This window comes from Mandrillus leucophaeus, unplaced genomic scaffold (assembly GCF_000951045.1).
Source record: "Mandrillus leucophaeus isolate KB7577 unplaced genomic scaffold, Mleu.le_1.0 Scaffold69, whole genome shotgun sequence".
In the NCBI taxonomy this organism is placed as follows: domain Eukaryota; kingdom Metazoa; phylum Chordata; class Mammalia; order Primates; family Cercopithecidae; genus Mandrillus; species Mandrillus leucophaeus.
Window position 1 is genome coordinate 453,067 of NW_012107474.1, and position 20,936 is coordinate 474,002.

At 42.7% G+C, this 20,936-nt stretch overlaps 1 protein-coding gene across 1 annotated transcript in view; it reads right to left on the reverse strand.

Annotated features, from left to right (window-relative positions):
* ADARB1 (adenosine deaminase, RNA-specific, B1) overlaps nucleotides 1–20,936 on the reverse strand; it is a 58,331-nt gene that overhangs the window by 24,569 nt on the left and 12,826 nt on the right. The window contains exons 2-7 of the mRNA XM_012002597.1: nucleotides 14,093–14,167; nucleotides 9,110–10,044; nucleotides 5,310–5,424; nucleotides 3,021–3,189; nucleotides 2,244–2,392; nucleotides 643–811 (exon numbers count right to left, since the gene is read on the reverse strand). Of these exons, the coding sequence (XP_011857987.1) occupies nucleotides 643–811; nucleotides 2,244–2,392; nucleotides 3,021–3,189; nucleotides 5,310–5,424; nucleotides 9,110–10,044; nucleotides 14,093–14,167 (1,612 nt within the window). The remainder of the gene's footprint in view (nucleotides 1–642; nucleotides 812–2,243; nucleotides 2,393–3,020; nucleotides 3,190–5,309; nucleotides 5,425–9,109; nucleotides 10,045–14,092; nucleotides 14,168–20,936) is intronic.

A 20,936-nucleotide genomic window follows, 5' to 3' on the forward strand; every position in this document is an offset into this window, starting at 1 on the left:
CCAGGATGGTCTTGATCTCCTGACCTCGTGATCCGCCCGTCTCGGCCTCCCAAAGTGCTGGGATTACAGGCTTGAGCCACCGCGCCCGGCCGACGTCTCTTCTAAGAATATCCCTTGTCCTAGGTTCTATCAGCTTGTGTTTGTTTCTTCCTTGAGGTAAAGTCTAGTTACTATATAATAAAAGGCTTGGAGCTTAAGGGTTCAGGTCCGTGAGCCCCGACTTCTGCATTTATGTGTGTGACATCCCCACGCCCCAGCAAGGATCCTCCAAATGGATGGCTCTGTGCTTTGCAGGTGCAGGAATCAGCTTGTAACTAAGTCAAATCCTTTGTTGGTCACATGAGACATCAGAAATCTCTTCCCAATATGTGGCTTTTCTTTTCCAAATATGTGGGTTATAGTAAATAATTCTTGAATTTTTAGCTTAGCCAAATTTATTCACTTTTCTTTATAATTTGGGTTTTCTGTGCCTTATTGAAGAACCCTGCTTGAGACCAGAAACACTGCCAGGCACTGCTCTGCATACTGAGGTCCTTAACTGGCCTGGCATGTGCTTTGTGGACAGTGTATGGCGGGCTGCTTCTCTGCACAGACAGCCTGTTGTGTGCAGGGAGGTGGCCACAGGGAGCCCTTGCCCCTTACCGTGCAATCTTGTCACTGCAGGACATGGTGAGCAGCCGCTCCCCTTGCAGCACCCCGTCCCACGTCTGGATGCTCGCATTGGAGCGCACTGGAATCGTCCCCTCACCAGACTCTATTTTGGTCCGTAGCTGTCCTCTTGCTTTACGATTTGGGTGTCTATCTGCTGGTTCTAAGAGAGAAAAAAGAGTTAAAACCCCACAAGTAGTAAACCATCTATTTGATTTACTGAAAAGCACATCTAACAATAGCTTATAAATTTAAAATATAGTTTGTGCATATAAATGCACATGCTTATGCCATACATACAAAATACACATACAAAATAAGTATGTGAAACTGAGAGCTGAGTATGATGGCTCACACCTGTAATCTCAGCACTTTGGGAGGCTGAGGCAGGTGGATCGCTTGAGCCCAGGAGTTTAAGACCAGCCCGGGCAACACGGTGAAACCCCATCTCTACAAAAATTACAAAAATTAGCCAGGTATAGTGGTACATGCCTGTGATCCCAGCTCCTTGGAAGGTTGAGGTGGAAGGATCGCTTAAGAGCCCAGGAGGTCGAGGCTGCAGTGAGCCATGATTGCACCACTGCACTCCAGCCTGGGTGACAGAGCGAGACCCTGTCTCAAAAAAAAAAAAAAACAATTACATGAAATTGAGTAGGAAAGACATAACACAAACAAAATTCACAAAAGTGGTCTCCAAGGGAGTTGGGGAAATGGGGTTTTCACTTTAACTGAAATTATTTATTTCTATCATTAAAAATGAGCTGAAGCAAATAGGACAAAATACTAACATTTGCTAATTCTGGGTGATGGATACTTGGGTGTTTGCTATGTTTTTTTCCTCTATATTTTTTAAATTTCCAAAATAGATCTAGACAGATGCAGAAATAAACCCATGGAAAGTATAGTAAAACACCCATAGTGAGTATTTCTGGGTTACAGGAATATGGGTGATTTTAATGTTCCTTCTTATATTTTAAAAATATTTAGCAATATTCCACAGTGAGTATGCCTGTTGCTTTTATAATCAAGGAAAGTAATGTAATAAAACGTTCCATTTGGAATAAACACTGCCTAAGAGCTTGGGAGAAGGGATGTGGATACAAAACACTAAAAAACAAAAGTGCTAACCTCAAATATAAAGAAGGATGGAAAAAAATATGATCACATAGCAGTTTCACTTCATTAGTGTCTATCTGCTGCTGAAATATCAGGCAAATAAATACTTTAATTACACATTTAGCAAATTAGAATTCCTCAGAAATATGGAGGATCACATATACCTCTGATATAGAGATATTTATTACCCAAATCTAAATACAGATACAATTTTAATCCAATACTCTCGCTCCATTCTAATTACTTGGTTAATGACAATCAGCATTGTTCATTCATTAAAGTTTTCTAATTAAGTTATTAATTGGAAAGAAAAAAAGTCCATGCTTTTATAGAGACTCTTATCAGATCCACATCCAAGTCTGAAATTAAAAAGAGAAAAAAGGAAAAGGGATATTAACATAGGTTAGTTCTTTGATCTGTTACTTCACACAGATACATTTTCTTGAGGAACTGGCTTGTTGAAGAATCTCGTCTCATACCTTCCAGGATTGGCTCATGTGGTGAGAAGATTCTGGCATCTCCACAGGGAGAGGTGCTGATGTACAGATGAAACTGGACATTCTCCTTCAGCCTAAACCCTCCTCGCTCTGATTTCTGAAAGATGGATCTTTTTTGATCATCTTTGTTACTGAAAGGAAAAAAGTTGCAAAAGTAACATTTAAAGCTGTATATAGTTAAATTTTAGTCTATCATAGTTTAAAATAATTTTCAGAGGCTAGTATTTTCAACAGGGGAAAGATAAGTTTGAACTGGAATATTTATTTTACATGTTTAGGGTAATTAATACAGTTCTTGTCCACTCAATAATGGATATGTCATCAGAATGTGAGTAACTTTTCCTTCTTCCAATTTATGACTTCAGAACAGAAATATCACATACAAAAAATGGCATTGTAAAGAAAAAGAGTTTGGACACATGACTAGCTCTTTGTAGAAATAGTGACTAGAATAAAACTTACTATCTTTACCTGGCATTTTGGGAACTTCTATTTATACTGCATACAACAAAATCACATGGTCTTAAACACAGACTTGAAATTTATGACCATGTCATGTTATTGTATGTATGTGTGCATATGTTTGTTGAGCATTGTGGGAGAATGGGATCTAGCCTTATTGTTACTAATTAATTATGTTTTGAGTTATGATTTTGAGAGATTTTCCATGATTACAGAAACAATGAAAGGTTTTGCAATAGTTTTCTAATAGAAGAATATTTTAATAGCTTCCTGTCCTTATTCGCTTACTAAACTTACTTTAAGTAAAGCTCAAGTTGTGTATAAAGAAATCTGAGCAAGGATCTCCGAGATATTATTTCTGCATGGCAGTCATTTAATGCAAGGCCACGATCACTCATGTATTCACCATTAATACATTTTGTTCCTGTAGAAACACTTATCACCTTGGCATCTTTAACATCTGTGCCTGAAAAAAAAAAAAAAAGAGACACTATTTTCTGTAATTCACAGTAATGTTTGCCTAACTGTGCTCCTAAAGTCTGATCCTTATTCTCAGTGACTTAACTTTTCAGGGGCCAATAGACTTTTCAAGCTCATCTTCATGCATATTCTTACCACCTATTTTTTTAAGTGGGCAAATGTATACACTGCAAACAACTTCCTATTGAGGACTCACTTTGTGACATTTCTGGAAAGCCAGCCATCCTCACTGCTTAGTGCACAGACACTGAACTCAAGGAGGTAATTTCGTCTGGTATGCAATAGCATCTTTTCTTGAATGCCCACAACTAGAACACAGCTGGGCAACACTATGGAAAGGTAGACTCACTGGTCTGGTAATTAATCTTGACATCAAATATCGAAGTACTAAAGAGGACAGGAAGGAGGGGTCAACAGCACCCAGAGGAATAAGAAGGAAAACAGAATTAACTTGCGATGTTTTCATTAGCAAACTGTCACCATGTAACCATACCGGGAGTGAAATCACAAGCAGTGGTGATCTCCCACAAACTTATCACTCTGTCTCAACTGTGTGAGATAAACTGCTGACCAGAGGTGTGATGCCGGGACCCTGGAAGTTACCTGCTGGGAGACTCGCATTCACTACAGCTGAACCAACGGTGTGCACACCATGTGGCAGGTATGCACCAGGTCTTTTAGGTAAATTGTCCTCACTGCATTCCCACGATGTCCTCTGAGGCTCATGCTACTAATGTCTCCACTGTATAGATGAGGGAACTGAGGCACAGAGGCCCCCTAATCTGCCCAAGGCCACTCAACCAGCAGGAGCCCCTGAACCAGCTGTCTGGAGTGCCAAGTGCTCCAGCATCCTGGCTTCAGATGTAAACTATGGCTCTGAGCAAGTGGTCTCGGTGAAATACACACTAAGACGTAAAATGTTCCCAGAAGGTGATCGGCCTCTTCTAAGGTGGTTAAAAAACAACAACAACAACAACAACAACAAAAACGATGAAAGAACACGACCAGCTCCCTCACCCAGGCTGCTGGAAGAGGCAGGGAGTCTTACCTAGGGAACTACTCTATTCAGTAGTTGTGGCGTTCACCTTTGATTAATGTAAAAGATAGCAGTAAGGAGAGAGGTAAAGGGGGAGAAAATACAGGTACAAAACATTAGAACAGAAGCTGCTGTTTGAGTACTTCCTCCTCCCCAGACACGGCACGGCAAGGAAACAAGTCATGAGCAGAACAGCCAGGTTTCCTAGGGCAGCAAGAGGTGGGTCAGTGAAGAGGGCTGCAGAGTCTGATAGAGGTGACCCCTCAGGGGGAAAGGACAAGAAAGTCACATACCGAGAACTGGGGGGTTTCTCCTGGGCTGGTAGGTGTAGAGAGAGAAACCGTCACCAGCTTCCTCCCTTACCTCTAGGGCCTGCTTCCTGCATCTGGCTGTCCAGGCTGGGCTGAGCAGGTGCTGGGCACAGAGGTGGCCTCACATGACGGGGTCCTCTCCCTGAGTCTTGCTCCACCCTGGAGAGCCAGGCACTGGTCAAGGCTGTGGCTTCCTCTGAGCTACTCACAGAGACACACTGCTGCGTGTTCTCACTCCCAGGATGTGGGAAGAGGATTCGGGGGTTCCTTTTGCTACTGGGAACTTCTAGACTAATTTAACAGAGTTTCTTCTATCATTCTAAATTGCGTTTTTTTCCCCCACAGATTTTCTACTCTTGCTAGAGCTTTCTCCCTCCTCAAAAGAAGTCACACAGAAACTCGTCTGGCATCGTTAACATTAACTGATACAACAGATAGGCCCTACTTTCAAATAAAGCCAGAATTAGTAAGCCCCCTGCCATCTTCCAGAGCAGACTGAGGCCATTCACAGGAGGAAGATGACAGGAATCAGATAGTATGCTTTCTCCAAATACAACAAACTTAGGTTAAAAAGATGAACATTTGGGGGAAAAAGCTTGTATGTGCAGTTCCTACACTTGCGTATGGCAGACATTTTGAAGAAGAAAAGAAGTAACCATCTCCCGCTGGTGTGCCACGGTGGTTTCTGTCAACTGAGAACATTTCACATTTGTCAGACATGAAAACAGGCAGGGTTACATACAACACCAAGATGGTTACCTGTTGTCATGACGACTCCAGCCAGCACTTTTCTGCGAGCGTGAGGGGAGGAGAAGTTGTCGGTCAGGTCACCGAACTTACCCAGGACCAGGCGTGAGACAGCGTCAGCTAAAACCTGTGTGGGATGCACAGATGCAGGTTAGGGGCCAGGTGCAGCTGGGAGCAGGGCTCACTCTCTGAATGCTGCACGCACTCTCCCTTATGGAGTGACACAGGCTGCTTCTCATCTGGAAAACCACACAGGTAAATCTGGCAAACAAGTATGTGTGTATGTTTCTTCCAGAACATTTCTTGGAAATAGACACCCCAGGATCCTGCCAGGCTCTGGCTGAGTCCTTTGCCACCCGCATGGGGCCAGTGTGGAGTGTGGGCACCACACACGAGCATCCCTCCAATCCTCACCGCAGGCCAGCCCAGCCCTCAGGAGGAAACCGAGGCAAACAGAGGCAAAACTGCCTGCTCAGGGCCACCTGCCCACGCCTACACCCACCTAGTATGGCCCTCCCACCCCCCTTGCCCTGTCTCACGTGCACACACGGTGTGGCTCAGTCAGCTCCAGGTCACACATAGCTGGGAGCACAGCCCAGGGTGATGTGCAAAATCACAGGCAAGAGAAAGGAGCAGCTTGGAGATGCGGTCCAGGGAAAGAAGCCACAGGCTGTGCACAGCACCTCCCTCAAAGGTGCCACCGAGGGGTTCTCAGTCACTCCAGCCTCTCCACACAAACGCACTCTGGCTGCGCTCACTCGCCCAGACGGCACGATAGAATCATGTACCAGAGGACAGCACAGGGAGGGAAAGCGCTTAGACGTCCGGAACACCTGAACAGGTATATGTTCAGGTCAGACAGACACCTGTTTTAAGGTGCTTCTGAGAACAGACATATTTGTTGCATTTTGCACGTGGTCTTATGGCGTATGATTTATCTAGGATATAATGAGCCCATGGCATTTTGGGAAATGATGTCTGCTGGGAGGTTGGTGTTAAGAGCCAGTTTCAACTCATGTCCCACCAATTTCACACTTGTCTGGAAAATCAAATGACCACTAGGAAAACCCAGCACCCCCAGGTGGTCCTTAATAAAATATTTCTGAAATGAATAGAAAAGATAGTTGTCAGGGTGTTTTCCTCTTATCATTGCACCAGCAAATATCAGTGAGCCCCACAGGACAGTGTTCAAGACAAGTCATGTGGAGAATGGCTTTGGTGGCAGGGATCCATGCACCCGCAGGCAGCGGCATCCGCAATGCAGGGGTGAGTGGATGCGGGGAACTGAGGCTGTGACAGAAACAGGACGAGGCCAGGGTGCCAGAGGGAAGGGGTAACGCATTCGAACTGGCCAGGGCGCCAGAGGGAAAGGGTGATTCATTCGAATTTAGAGAGAGAAAAAGCCATAAGAAGATTAGGGATAAGCCAGAGGAAATAAAAGTGTCCATTTCATATAAGAATAGGCAAATCTCCAAATTTTCGAAGAGAGGTGAAGAAATCTAACTTCAGAGTGAGCTCCGAGAGCCTTGAGTGGAAGGTCTGGTGCTGGGGCTGATGTTGGTGAGCGCTGGCATCCGAGGCACATGGCCAGGGCTCAGCCCCCTCCCCTTGAGGGGATTACTGGTCTCACCCTGCATGGTTAATGAAGGACTTCCCTCTTAATTTGGGGGACAGATATAAGAACAAAAGAAACATGCTTTTAAGAGTTAAACCCATGCCACACAGTCCCAGGCAGCACCATTTACCTGCAATGACACGCAGGGATGACTGACCTACGTCCTTCAAGGATTACTCTAGAAAAGAGTGAGGGTTTTCCACCCACCCTAGAACGCACATTTTGAAATTTCCTGTCAGAAGACAATAGAGCCCAGCAACAAAGCCCAAAGGATGGGTTCTGAGAGGGCCACCTGGGTCCTACAAGGAACACATGTCACATTCCTGGGCTACCCTGGGGGCTCTGAAGACACAAGGTGGCAGGGTCCTCTGGCAGAGACTAGAAGTGCAGCTCCATCCTCTCATGCCCTAGTGGTTCTGGACATGAGGCCTAGAGCCTGGTGTTCAGCACCTACAGAGCCCAGGGGAACATGGCATCAGGGGGCTGAGATGGCCCTGCCCACCTGCAACCCTCCCCAGGCCGGAGACCAACAGATGCCCCTCCAGCCTTCCCACGCCAGGGGCTCTGGTCCTGCTCCACACAGAAGTCACTGCAGGCACACCGCCAAGCCAGGGAGGCAGGGCTGACGTCTATACTGGGGCTTCTATCTGTGTCCGCCTAAGGTGCTCACAGCCTACATACTAAAGGCTCAGACATCTGGGATCCACGGCATTTGATGTCATTTCAATGGTTTTATATGCCACTCTGTCAATATTAAGGGAAGACAAGTCACATCAGACAATATTTTGAACTCAGGCTTTAATATTTTAGCAAAGAGTAATCCTGAAAATAAAAAATCACATGAGATCTAGCACCACTGATTTGTTAAAGTACAAATGGACTAATAATCCTTATGAACAATGTTGATGAGAGGTTAATAAGGGAAGCAAGTATTTGGTTTGTTAAAAAAATCAGTGAAATACCTTGAATATATTATTTTATACTGATGTTGTATTTGGTTCCTTTAGGCAAAATAAAATACATTTCCTTCCTTTAAAACAGAACTGGTCATCTCAGACTACAACTGCGCAGAGGTTATTCTAATTGTAGACAACAGCAAAAAAGAAACTATAAGACACTTGGATTCTGCCAGGGGAATACAAGTCACCTTCAAGTCTTCTGGTCAAGGGCAGTATAAATGTTATCTTCGAAGTGAAGAAGACTCTGATACAAAGGAATAAATGAATAGAGGGTCAAAAGAATAATTTTTGCAATAGACCAGAAGAATTTTGGATTTCCAAGAAAAGAAGCAACACATAATCAGAGAGTTTTAGGATTTAGAGATGAGAACTAAAGGCGATTTTCTCCTTTACTTTTTCTCTTTCATGTAAGCCAATCTGAGCTCACCCTGGAACTTCCCCTTCCTTCATTCTGATTTCACCAGGCTGGGGGAGGGAGGGGAAGGTCAAATGGAAGAGTGGCTGCCCACCTCCAGCCTGGGCAAGCAGGGAAGTCCTCATAAAGCCCATGCAGGAAATTCAAAGTAGAAACTCCCAGACAACTGGCAGGCCCTAGAACAGTTGTTGGAGGCCCCTCCCTTCCTGCCTTCTGATAGGTGCTCACTGCTGTGCTGCCTCATTCTCTGCTTCGAGGGGCTCCTTGGCTGAGGGACAGCGAACAGCCACCAGTCAGTCATGTGGGAGCCCAGAGGCTGCCATCCTGACTCAGACTTGGGTTTTCAGCTGCTGACGGGCTGGTGTCACTTATCTTGAATGTGAGATTCCTGGATGAGACCTTTGAAGGAAAATGATGCTGAACTGGGGGCAAGGTTTCAAAGACTGGGCTCTTATTCCCTCTCTCCTGCTAAAGGCTTGCTGTGGGATGAGGGTCATCGGTTGGTGGGGGGGTTGCCTAATGGGAAGAGAGTTATGGATAGTGTTGTAAACACTGCCCTGGTGGACGGGGCCTCAGGTGTCCCTGCCTTGCATTGCGAGGGACCCAGCAAGCACTAGGATGCAGATGGCTTCTCAGTGGCCACATGGCCATGGAAATCAAGGAAAGGCTGCCCCAGCAGCCAGACTTACCAGTAACTCCTCCTGATGGGGACAGAGTGATGTCAAGGGGGAAAGTCAATAGTAATCCTGAAACTAAAATGTTGTCTAGAAGCATTACCAAGAGCAATGACCCTGTGTTTTAGAGCAGCAGCACCGTTCCTCACCTGCGGTAAATGCAGCTGAAGACCCTCACTGGGAATAGGCTGGCGAGATGGCGTCTGATCCAAGTGCAAGTTAAAAATGGTGGCCAGGGCAGACTGTGCAGCCCGGGCCTTGGCAAGCTTCTTGTTTCTCCCCGAGCCTTCAAAGAACTGACCATCCACGACCACAGACATGACGAAGCTCTTGGCATGGCTCTCCCCACTCTCGGAGAGGAAGTCATACTTGAGTCCTGGGCGCAGTTCGTTCAAGATCATCACGGGATTCTTCCCACTCGGGGGTGGGAATGGTGGTAAGACAGGGAGAGGAGGCTGGGCTAGGCTGGCAGGCACCGGGGAGGCTGACAAGCTGAGGTCCCCACTGGAACTGAAGGAGTCATCCCCGTTGGAGCCCACGTAAAAGGGAGGCTCCGCCTTGTCAGGAGTTTCAAAACCATTGAAGAGCGTGTCAGGGAAGTCGGCCTGGTCAGATGTGAAGTCCGTGTTGACAGACAGGGTCCTCCCCATGGCCAGGTGGGCCTCAGAGGCATTAGGAAACTGAACGAAAGATCTCAAGGCCTTCTCAGCAGCATGGAGTTTGGCCTTTTTCTTTGTGGGACCAGAGCCCTCAAACACCTGGCCATTCACCTCCACAGACATGACAAACAAAGGCGCGTGCACGGGCCCAGTCTGGGACAGGAGCGTGTACTGCAAACCAGGCTTGATCTCATTCAGCTGCATCAGGGCGTTCTTGGGAAGGACGGGCCCTGGTGTTCTCCTCCTTTTCTTCAGGCGGTACTTGGAGTGGCCATTGCTGCCCTCCTCCAGGGACCGCTTTCTGCCGGGGCCACCACCACCCCCATTGGAGAGCTGAGAGCCCTCGCCAGGCCCAGGGGTGCTGCCATCCTTGGGGGACACGTTGTCCAGATTGCGGTTTTCCTTCACATCAGTGCTGCTGGAACCTGTGGTGCCCAGAAAGAGTAACTTACAATGCCTTCGTTGCAGGATCTTGTAAATGCAAAATTTATAGATTCCTTTAGCTCTCTTTGTAACTGGTTAAGTGATGTGTGCTTATCAATTTTATTCCTTGATGTATACGTGAACAGTTAGACATTTAAAGAACTATCAGCCTCAACTAAACAAGTAATGTGACACTTTGCTCAGTGACTAATACCATTTCTATTCAGTGTCACCAACTGCTTTTGCTTTAAAAAGTAAAATCTTTAAATAATTTTTTTTTCTGAGAATATTCTGAATTATCTAGACTTTTTCAACCTTATCAAAATGTGGGATGATAAATTAATCCAGAAAGACCTTACATATTAAAAAGGTCTTTATAATGAAATGACAATTTAATACAAATATATGGATTAATGTATATTTATTTTAGCATTTTCCTTTCACTGTTGTTTACCCTCATTTTATCTACGGGTTTTAAATTGCAGTGTCTCTCAGAAGAGAAAACTATTTTAAAAACTTGCATCCACAGATAATTAGTTTTTCAGGTTTAAAATATTCAATCAATAAATGCAATTATTTGATTTAGTTTATGAACCAATCTTTAAAAGCTGCTTATGTAATTGTGTAAAGTATTACGGCTTTTTAGTTGTTGTGTTTGGAGGGTATGGTTTTATTTCTAGCATCTATTTGAAAATGAGAACATTATATATGGGGGCTGATTAAGTCTGAATCCTTAATACCACTCCATGATAGAAAGTGTGTAAGAACAAGACACAAAACTGAAGCTGTAGGCAGGCTACAACCTCCTAACTTCATAAATACACTTTCTGGTGATTTTGTCTTTTTTAAGACAATTATTTGATGAATTTCCAGAAAAATTTGTTTATCCTAACTTTTAAAAGTATTTTAGATTTCAAATTAATACAGATAATTTTAGAATTCTAAAATTACATGGCAAAATAAACATAATTTTAAAATTTTATTTATTTATTTATTTGTTTGTTTATTTTTGAGACAGAGTCTCAGTCTATTGGCGAGGCTGGAGTGCAGTGGCGTGATCTCAGTTCACTGCAACCTCCACCTCCCGGGTTCAAGTGATTCTCCTGCCTCAGCCTCCTGAGTAGCTGGGACTACAGGCTTGCACTGCCATGCCTGGCTGATTTTTGTATTTTTAGTAGAGATGGGGTTTCATCATGTTGGCCAGGTTGGTCTTGAACTCCCGACCTCAGGTGATCTACCCGCCTTGGCCTCCCAAAGTGCTGGGATTACAGGCATGAGCCAGCGTGCCCGGCCCTAATTTTTTATTTTAAAATTAGAGTAAAAAGTGTTCATTGAGCTTTTTAAAAAATAGAAGAAGAAATAATTCCTCTCCATCATGGCTAGGCAGCTGTCACATGGAGCCCAGGGGTGAGGGCTACAGTGCCCTGCAAGGTTGTAATGTGAATGAAAGTTAAAGACATCTACCACCAGATTTCAAAAATCTATATTAAGTAACCAAAATATTGCTAAAATTGTAAACCAATTTACACGTGCCCCATATGGTGGCTTTAGGGTCTATTTCTACTACATGTGTAAAGGTAGATTCTCATTATGTTAAGCAAACTGAAAAGTTGTGAAAATGTTCATCAGCTTCATCCATGGGAAGGCTGAAACGGACCAAGTCCTTGCCCTTGGCTGCCAATCTTTGAGGTTAAAGATCTCTAATTCCAGGGCTGGCATCATTCAGCCAAGACAGCAGAGCATAAACCTGGTTTAGACACAACCTGTGGGAAAACTGATGCCACACTGTGGCAGAGGCTAAGAAATTTAAAACTTTCTCTACAGACATCATTTCTCCAAAATAATCCTCACACACACACCACTTCTCCCAGTTGACAAAGCTGATGGAATGGACATTAAATTTTCATTTATAACATCCTCCAGCAAAAGCTCGATAGGTTACTCCTTTCGGTGCTCAAAGGGAAAAAAAGGTTAAAAAAAAAGTAGAGCCAAGATGGAAGTCAGAGATTAATAAACTGAGCAAGAACATGACATACTAGATTACTGCTTACATTTTGACTTTGTTGCTAAACAATTATCAATATCAAAAATCAAATCATTATAAATGTATTTAGACAGGCATTTAACCAAATATTTATAACCTCTGAAATAACCAAATACTTTTCTTTCAGAAATAAAAATAATTACTAGTGGATTGACAAATAATTTTGAGAAGAATATACTTCTGTAACAGATTACAAACATTCTAAACTCTTACTCACTTCAGGAGCACACTGAAATACTTTCTCATTGTCATTGAAAATGCTACTATAATAAAGGAAAATACTAAAACTAGAAAAAGATGCCACTTTCACAGCTTTTCTTAAACAGATGCCTTCTCTCTCTGTATTATGCTACTACATTTCATAAATGTACATAACTGATCATGATAGGGCTTTGCATTGCTTTCAAAATGATAAAAAAAAAAAAATACAGAACCAGAATTTCCAAGTTTCAGCACTAGAACATCAGCTTATCTTTACAGAAAAATTATTCGGGAGGATTGTTTATCATGTCAGGTTATCACAGGATCAGTTTTGGGATAGTTCCAGAACCTACACGATCATGAAGCCTCTGTCCATGCGAGGTGACTGCAGCTGCAGGCTGTAGGCCACAGTCCTGACACAGAGGCCCTGGGGACCCCTGCACACGCTGTCGGTGGGCTACTGCACGGGCCAAGCACAGGTCACATTTTCTCAAATGAGGAGTATGGACGTAACCTCTCTCTTAAAGCTTGTGGCAAAATTGGAAACAGTGAGTAGAACTGCCCGGTAAAAACATAAAGCTGGGTTTTTAAAAGATCTCAAGAGCAGGACTGATGAGGAAAAAAACCTGAGAAAACAATCACCAGCAGCCACGGGCTGCGCACACATCAGCAGAAGTGAGGTGAGCACACTGGTCCCATGGGAGCCGCTGCAGGAAGTGGTCTCACCCTCACACCCCAGATGGCTGACTTCAACCAAAGCCAACACTTAGCGTACAGTCCATAGAGCAGAGGCCCAGCCCCCTCCACAGCATCCACAGCACACCCACGGGGCAGCACTACCACGCAGAAATGTTTCGCTGGGTCACAGTTTGGGTTCTACACGGTACACAAGAGCGATTCCAAGACCCCAGATCATCAGTTTTGCGTGAAGTCAAAGGGAAAGTGCTGAGCCAAGTTCTAATGCTCAATAATCACTCCCAGTGACATGTCACTCATCATTGATAGCTGCATGTTATTCCTTAAGACAAGTAAGAAGGTAAATATGGATAGTTATATTATTTAGAGCAATGATGCCTTTGTTGTAATTTCTCTACTAAACTCTCCCAACTTCTGTGAAAGCATTTAAATCTGTTTTCTGAGACTGAAGATGAACTAGAAGAGATAAGTACCTTCAACGAGCTTTTTATAGAAGAAAACACAGAGGAAACACTGACGTACCCCAGCGGCTTTCCACCCACCCGCCCCAGAGAGAACAGCATGGAAGGAGGAGGCCCACACCAGTCCCAGCTTTCATTAGCACCTTTGCGAACTTCAGATCAACAGACACGTGTGAACCCCCTTCCTTCAAAATGCAGGGAGAACCTGCATTTTGAAGGGAAATATTTCTGTACTATTATTGCAAAGGACTGGGTATTTAAATCAATCTCAGACATTTATCTTCGATTTGCATGCATGAATACTCAAGAGCATTATTCTAAGAGGCGTGCCGTGACAGGACTCCACACGAAACAGTGGGGCTTCATGAGATGTGCCCAGAAGCCCATTCCATCGTCACAGTGATGCCCCATGACGATAACAAGGAAGGAAAAACCTAGACATACCGCTGCAGGGAAAACGTCTACAGCAAATTCTGACACCTGTTGCAGAGAACACACCAAAAATTAAAAACATGCCACTGTCAGTAGAACATGTTACGGGAAAAAACACAATTCCCCACATTGGTCTCATGAAATATATTTGCAAAAACACCAAAATGTTAACATAAAATTAGCTATCTGATACTATGTGATAGGCCTAGATCTTACTCATGTTTTCTTCATCTTCTATATCCATGGCAAAATACTTTTGAGGGTTTCTTGACTGGCGGAGACTGTTTCTGTCTGAAAGACAGTAAGAAAATAGCATTTAGTGTGCCTATGATATGAGTAATGTGAAGTAAGTCTACTCTAAGGAAATAATTACAATATTATTACAAATTAAAGGAAAAAAATCATAAAATAAGAACTAGGTCTTGTTAGAGAAGTCAGATCTGCCATCTGGTAAAAAATACTCCTCCTTGGCACATTCCAGTCCAGCAAACGACTTCTCGTGTGGATTCTCCCACATGGAGGGATGATGAGGGTGGGACCAGGTCCCAGCAAGGGAGGTTCAGGGCCAGTGCCCAGGGACCTCACACCACTCTGAGGAGGGTGGGTTTGATTCCAGGCAATGGAGGGCCATGAAGAGCGCTGAACTAGGGACAAAGGCACTGGCATCTGCACCCTGGAAAGACATCTGCTGCGGGACGGACTAAGGACACAACACGCCACGACAGATGGCGACAGACCTCAGAAGGGCGCTCACATACTTGCCATCTATCTTTACTCTGGATAGACTTTTGGCTTGCAGCTGTAAACTAAAGCCACACCGCAGAACCAGCACCCACAGCTTCTCTCTTAGCTACTTCTCTCTCACCTTGAATAGCTCCTCATGCAGACAAAACTAAAGGGCATATGACTGTTAAAATTCAATCTAATTTCTTAGCTACATAAAAGTACTATTTTGTTGGCAGGAGAAAACACAGGAAATCCTCAAAGAACAAGTATCACAATTTCTGGTTACTAACAAATTTAGGAATTTCCTCTTCTTAAATATTTTAGATATACTTTGTTAGACTGTATTAATACATGATCTATAATAAAGAATATCCTCAAATTGCAATTGAGGAAAAAGAGGATTCGCAAATTTTATAATCACATTACTTTGTATACAAATAAAACTTATAAATCACTAAAAGGCAAACTCATTGCTCTTAGAAAATGGTGACTAAAATGTACTAAAACATGCATATACCTTATATCTCTATATCAAATATCTAAAAGTATTTATTTTAGATATATAGTTTTTCATGAAATCATTTGTTAATAACTTTCAATCTCACTATATTTCAGGCAAATGTGTTGCTAAAAGTTAAATCAGTTTCTCTTTAGAATCCTTTATTCAAGAAAGTTTGCCAGATAGTTTTAAAAGCATTATTATTTTACAGTCATTAATTATTTCAAGATATATTTTCTGAGAATCAATTACGTGCACAAGAATCTAAATCAGATTCTGAGAAACATTTAAGTTTAAATATTGCCTGAATTTCAGCTGATTATATTAAGGAATTATGATACATTATTTTAGGTGTAGAAATGGTAATTCTCTTTTAGTGACATATACTGAAGTATTTACAAATAAAAGGACAATATCTAGAATTTACTTCAAAATAATTCAGTGTGGCGCGAAAAACAGAGACGAGGTGTAGACAAAACCAACCAAAGGGCCCTGGTTGGTAATTACTGATGTGGCTGATGGGCATGCAGAGTTCTTGATACAACTGTGTATTTGTATATGTTTTAATATTTTCATTATGGAAGGACTGATAAAAAGTGATTGGGTTAAGGTCTAGAATGGGAAGTGAGATGTAGGAACAGAGGGCAAGAGCCCTGTCTTGCAGGCAGGGCAGATGCCCTCAGTAGGCTGTGGGTGCTCCCAGGAGCCTCCTGGCTGGAGGGATCAGGCCAGAAAACTGGGGACATGCTCATTAAACTGAGCTTCAGACGAGAGGTCTGGCTGAGCATATCATGAAGACAGGAAAACAGGTGGTGTGTGTGAAGGCACTGAGGTTATGCAGGCAAAGTGATGGCAAGGCGCTTCTCAGAAGCCCAAACTATAAACTGGAGGAACAACAAATAAGCCTGTCCAAATAGCTCTGTTCTTATTGGCTGAAACTCGTTTTAAATAGGCAAAGGAATGTCCTCAGTGGGAAGGCGGAGTTCTTCTCCTTTTTCCTCCCATTAAATACAACTAAGAATCCTGGATATTATACATAAAACACACATAAAAAGACTGAGAGATGCAGAGAAAGCTGACAAGCCAGGGGGCCTTAGGACCTAAAAAGCAACCCTGCATTTTCCTTTTGCTTCATTTTCTCAACATAGAGCTGAAGAAGCCAGAACCCAGAAACATCAACAGGCATTGGCAAAAACAAAACACATAAAAAGCCGCAACAAAAGCTGCTCTCTCTGGCCAAAGGACCAGGAAAGAGGTAGCCCAGCAAGACAGAAAACTTTTTAGACAAGAATTGCTTGATTCCAGGCAAACACCAGAGAGAAAACCTCAACCACACCGCCCCCGTGCCAGGCTGTAAGGACAATCCAGAGTCCCCTTGTTGGGTGGTGTCTGACAAGGCTGAGTGACAAGCCACAATTTTCATTCCCAGGCTCTAACAACCCCTTCCCTTCCCACACCACAATGCAGAGTCATGGAAGACTGTGTGGGGAACCTGGACTCTCTTCCCAGCTGGTGGAAACAACGCTAGCCCGTGCTGTCAGTGCAGGCTCCAAATGGAGCAGTGATGAGGCCCTCTCACAACGGGGAGGTATCCGGGAGCCCCAGTGGAGAACTTGGACTTATCCCCCATCCAGCAGTAATGAGACAGCATCCCTGCTTCCTCTGACACCACGGTGTATGAGAAAGTCAGCTAAAACAGAAGGCTTGAGTAAGATTTAGAGTCTCATAATATCATATAAACAGGTTCCAATAAAAAATCACTTGTCACACCGAGAAACAGAAGATATCAAACTAAATGAAAAAAGACAATCAACAGATGCCAATAGGGAGATGACGCAGATGTTAGAATTCTCTTAGAAAGACTTTAAAGTAGCCACCATCAAAAAGAATAAAGTGGGAGCAATCAGTCTAGGTGATCTCAGCATTTACTACAAAGCTACAGTCATCAAGACAGTACAGTGTTGGCAAGAGGCAGACGAGCAGATCACGAGAGGATAGCACAGAGAATCCCCAATAGACCACACAAATATTTCGAACTGATTTTGGACAAGGGTGCAAAAGCAATTCCGTGAAGGAGGCACGGCCTTATTGGGGCAACTAGAGATCCAAAAAAATTAACCTCAATTCAGGTCTCCTACCTTAGTCAAAACTTAACTCAAAATAGATTATGGGCTTACATGCAAAACATAAATCTATGAAACTTTTAGAAAGTCATAGGAGAAAATCCTCAGGATCTAGGGCTAGGCAAAGAGTTTTTAGACTTCACAGCAAAAGCACAATCCACAAAAGAAACAACTGACAAACTGGAAGTTTAAAACTTTTTCTCTGCAAACGTCCCTGTTAAAAAGATGAAAAATCAAGCCACAGACTAGGAGAAAATATTTGAAAAACACATATCCAACAAACAGAATATATAAGAAATTATCAAAACTCAACAGCAAAATAAACAAACAGTCCAATTAGAAAATGGGCAAAAGACATGAAGAGGATGTACAGATGGAAAATAAACTCATGAAAGGATGCTCAGGATCATGAGTCACCAGGGAACGCAACTGAGAACTACAGTGAGATAACTCCGCTGCACGCCTCCAAGAAGGGCTATTAAGCATAGTGTCGCTTTAACAACAGTGACAGCCCCAAGTGAAAAGGAGGCTGTGGAGAAGAGGGATCTCTCGGAGACTGCTGGCAGACATGTGAAATGGGAGAGCTACTCCGGAAAGTAGCTTGGCAGTTTCCTGAAAATAAAACATGCAACGACCACATGACTCAGCAATTGTACTTCTGGGCATTTATCCCAGAGAAATGAAGGCTGATGTTCATGTACGTATTATTTCTTACAACTACATGTGAATCCATATTATCTCAAAATGAAAAGTTTTTTTAATTTTTAATTTTTTTTTTTTTTGACAGTCTGGCTCGCCCAGGCTGGAGCGCAGTGGCACTATCTTGGCTCACTGCAACCTCTACCTCTCAGGTTCGAGCTGCCTGCCCCAGCCTCCCGAGTAGCTGGAATTACAGGGACACGCCACCATGCCCGGCTAATTTTTGTATTTTTAGTAGAGAAGAGGTTTCACCATGTTGACTAGGCTGGTCTCGAACTCCTGACCTCAGGTGATCCACCCGCCTTGGCCTCCAAAATGCTGGGATTACAGGCATGAGTCACCGCACCCAGCCTTCAAAATAAAAAGTTTATTAATAATAGGCAGAAGACACACAAAAGGCTAATTTAATTCTTATATATAATTAATCAATAATTGGTTTGCTTGAGAAGGCTGACTTCTCTCAGATACCGGGGACCAGGAAAAACAAACTTTACAACAACAATAAAAGTGCTGAGGCACAGGAGTGAGCCCAGCTCATGTCGTTCACCGAATTCATGTAGTTCACCTTGTTTTCCTGCCCTTACGTATTAAAATTCTTTTAAAAGGACATGGAAAATGTCTCACAGTAGAAAACAGTCATGCCGAGTGTGGTGGCAGGTGAGTACCAGCAGGTACCGCCCACATTAAGAATGGGAGCTACAAATCTCTTGCAGAGCAGAAGCCAACATTTTCAGCTTTGACAAATGCCAACTCTTGTATCAAAGGTTACAAAACAAAGCAAAAAAGCAAATGCAAACACTTTAGCACATTTCACAGAGCTATTTTTTCTTTCCTTTTTAAAAGAAACTCTTATGACTTGAACTACAAACAAGTAAGAATTAAAGCCCTATCAAATATTCCCTATGGAACAAAATTCCAAGAATGGTCAATTTTTAAAAAGCCTTATTTGATAGCAATATTCAGAACAACCTCTTCATTTCTCAGAATGCCTCCTAATGCAGTAAGAAGTAAAACAGAGCTGGGAGGTGGTGAGTGTGGAAGAACATTGAACTTGACTGCAGAAGACCTGAGACTTCAGTTTCACTTGGTTCCAGGTACAAATCCAACTTTTTTTAATGGAACTAGACAAGCTGATTCTAATGTTTACATGAAAAGGATAAACACATACTCAGGAAAACTCTGAACCAAAGGCGCAGGTGGCTTAGTCCTTCCTATTAGAAATAAAGAGCCTCAGTGCCTAAAGCAACACAGCATGGCTCATGGACAAAGAGGGTCAATGTGATGGAAAAAAAAAAAAAAAAATCCAGAATCAGACACAACACATCCAGACACAGAATATTTGGTAAAGGTGGCATCTTAAATCAGGGACATATGAACGTGCTTTTTATTTTTAATAAACAGGACCAGACACTGGGTGCCGACATGGAAGAAGATCAAGCTGGATCAAACAAGGCCATTCCCTCACCGTGTCCTGATCATTTCTTCATGAGCTTGCTTTTGATTTCAGCTAACATGATCAAATTGGCAATGTTATATGTTTTATACTGGGGGTAGGTAAATGATTGTTGTATTATTCTTTATACCTTTTTATAGATACTTACATTGCAACCACAAGTATAATCAATATATATAATGTTCTTATCAACTTTGGACAATGAGCATACCCACCCTTTTTCTCCCCTTCCCTTAATGAAAAACCATATCCTGGAATAAAATATTAAAAACATGACTTATTTACACCAAAGATGCATCAGAACTTGAATAGTCTCTATCGTGCTGGTAAAAAATGCCATCTTTAGGAGTCCACTAAAAGTTTACAGATTAAAAACTGTTTAAGACAACTAGTGAACGTGATTAAAATTACTAACATATATTACTGGATTAAATCCATTTTCCCCTCAAAAATGGATAGCTTTGAGAAAACTTTTACATATTCTTTATGACTGCTATGGGTTCCATATTTAATAGCTTTGAACTGCAAACTAAAAAAAAGAGAAACGTTATTAAAGTGGAGATTATTCGTGTTGATTCTTTACTATACATCAAGCAGCATTCCAAAGCTAGATTAACTTTGTAGCAAAAAAATTGAATGATGATTTGCTCATTTAACAAAAGCAATTGAAGTATAAACCTCTTACATCATTTGAATGAAAACAATCTGAAATTCAACAAGCAAATCATGCACGTTTAGAGATATACTTCACCTCATAATTTATATTTTGCTTTCAGTATTATCTAAACCAAACAATATCACTAAAGTTTCCAAAATATTCAATTGATAATATTTTCAGTGAAATATTTTACCTTCTAGGAAACCCTCCCTGCAATCTGCTGCTAAGTGAATCTTTATAGAGATTTTGTACACATTGAACAAGATACAGATCTTGTACACAGAGCAAGCAAGACTTGTGCCTAATTTTCAGCAAACGCATTTTTTCTAGTGCAATGCAAAAGGAGATAATTAAAACAAGTATAATAATGTACAATATTCATCATATTAAGTGGGAAATATTGATGAGAATAGGAATCTACTGAAACAGAAGAGGAAATTCTATCAATGACAAATGACAGAAAGTAACATGTAGAGGTGTCAGTCAGGGCACCTTGCACAGGGCACTAACACCTCAGTTGCCCAGTCAGCAACTTCATCAAACTGTGGCTCTAGTTCTTCCCTCATTAAAAGGGATGCATCATGGGAGAAGCACATGCCAATAGCACAGACAGTAGTAGACTGGCCCAGCAAGGCAGCTCTAGGGCGGCTGGGCGGGGGTGGGCCTGGTGAGGCCTGGGTGCTCCAGGGGGCCTCAAGTAAGGTGTTTTCAGCTTTGACAAATACCAGCTCCTTGTTCACCTGGCCACCCCGGGCAGCAGATGTACCAATGCACATGAGTAAATCTTGTCACCTCACTGCACCCATCTGTCCCTGCACTGCACACAGCAGGCGCTCAGGCCAGACACCTGGAGACTACCTGGTTCTCTCTCCCCTCTTACCCCACACCCCATGTCACCAGCT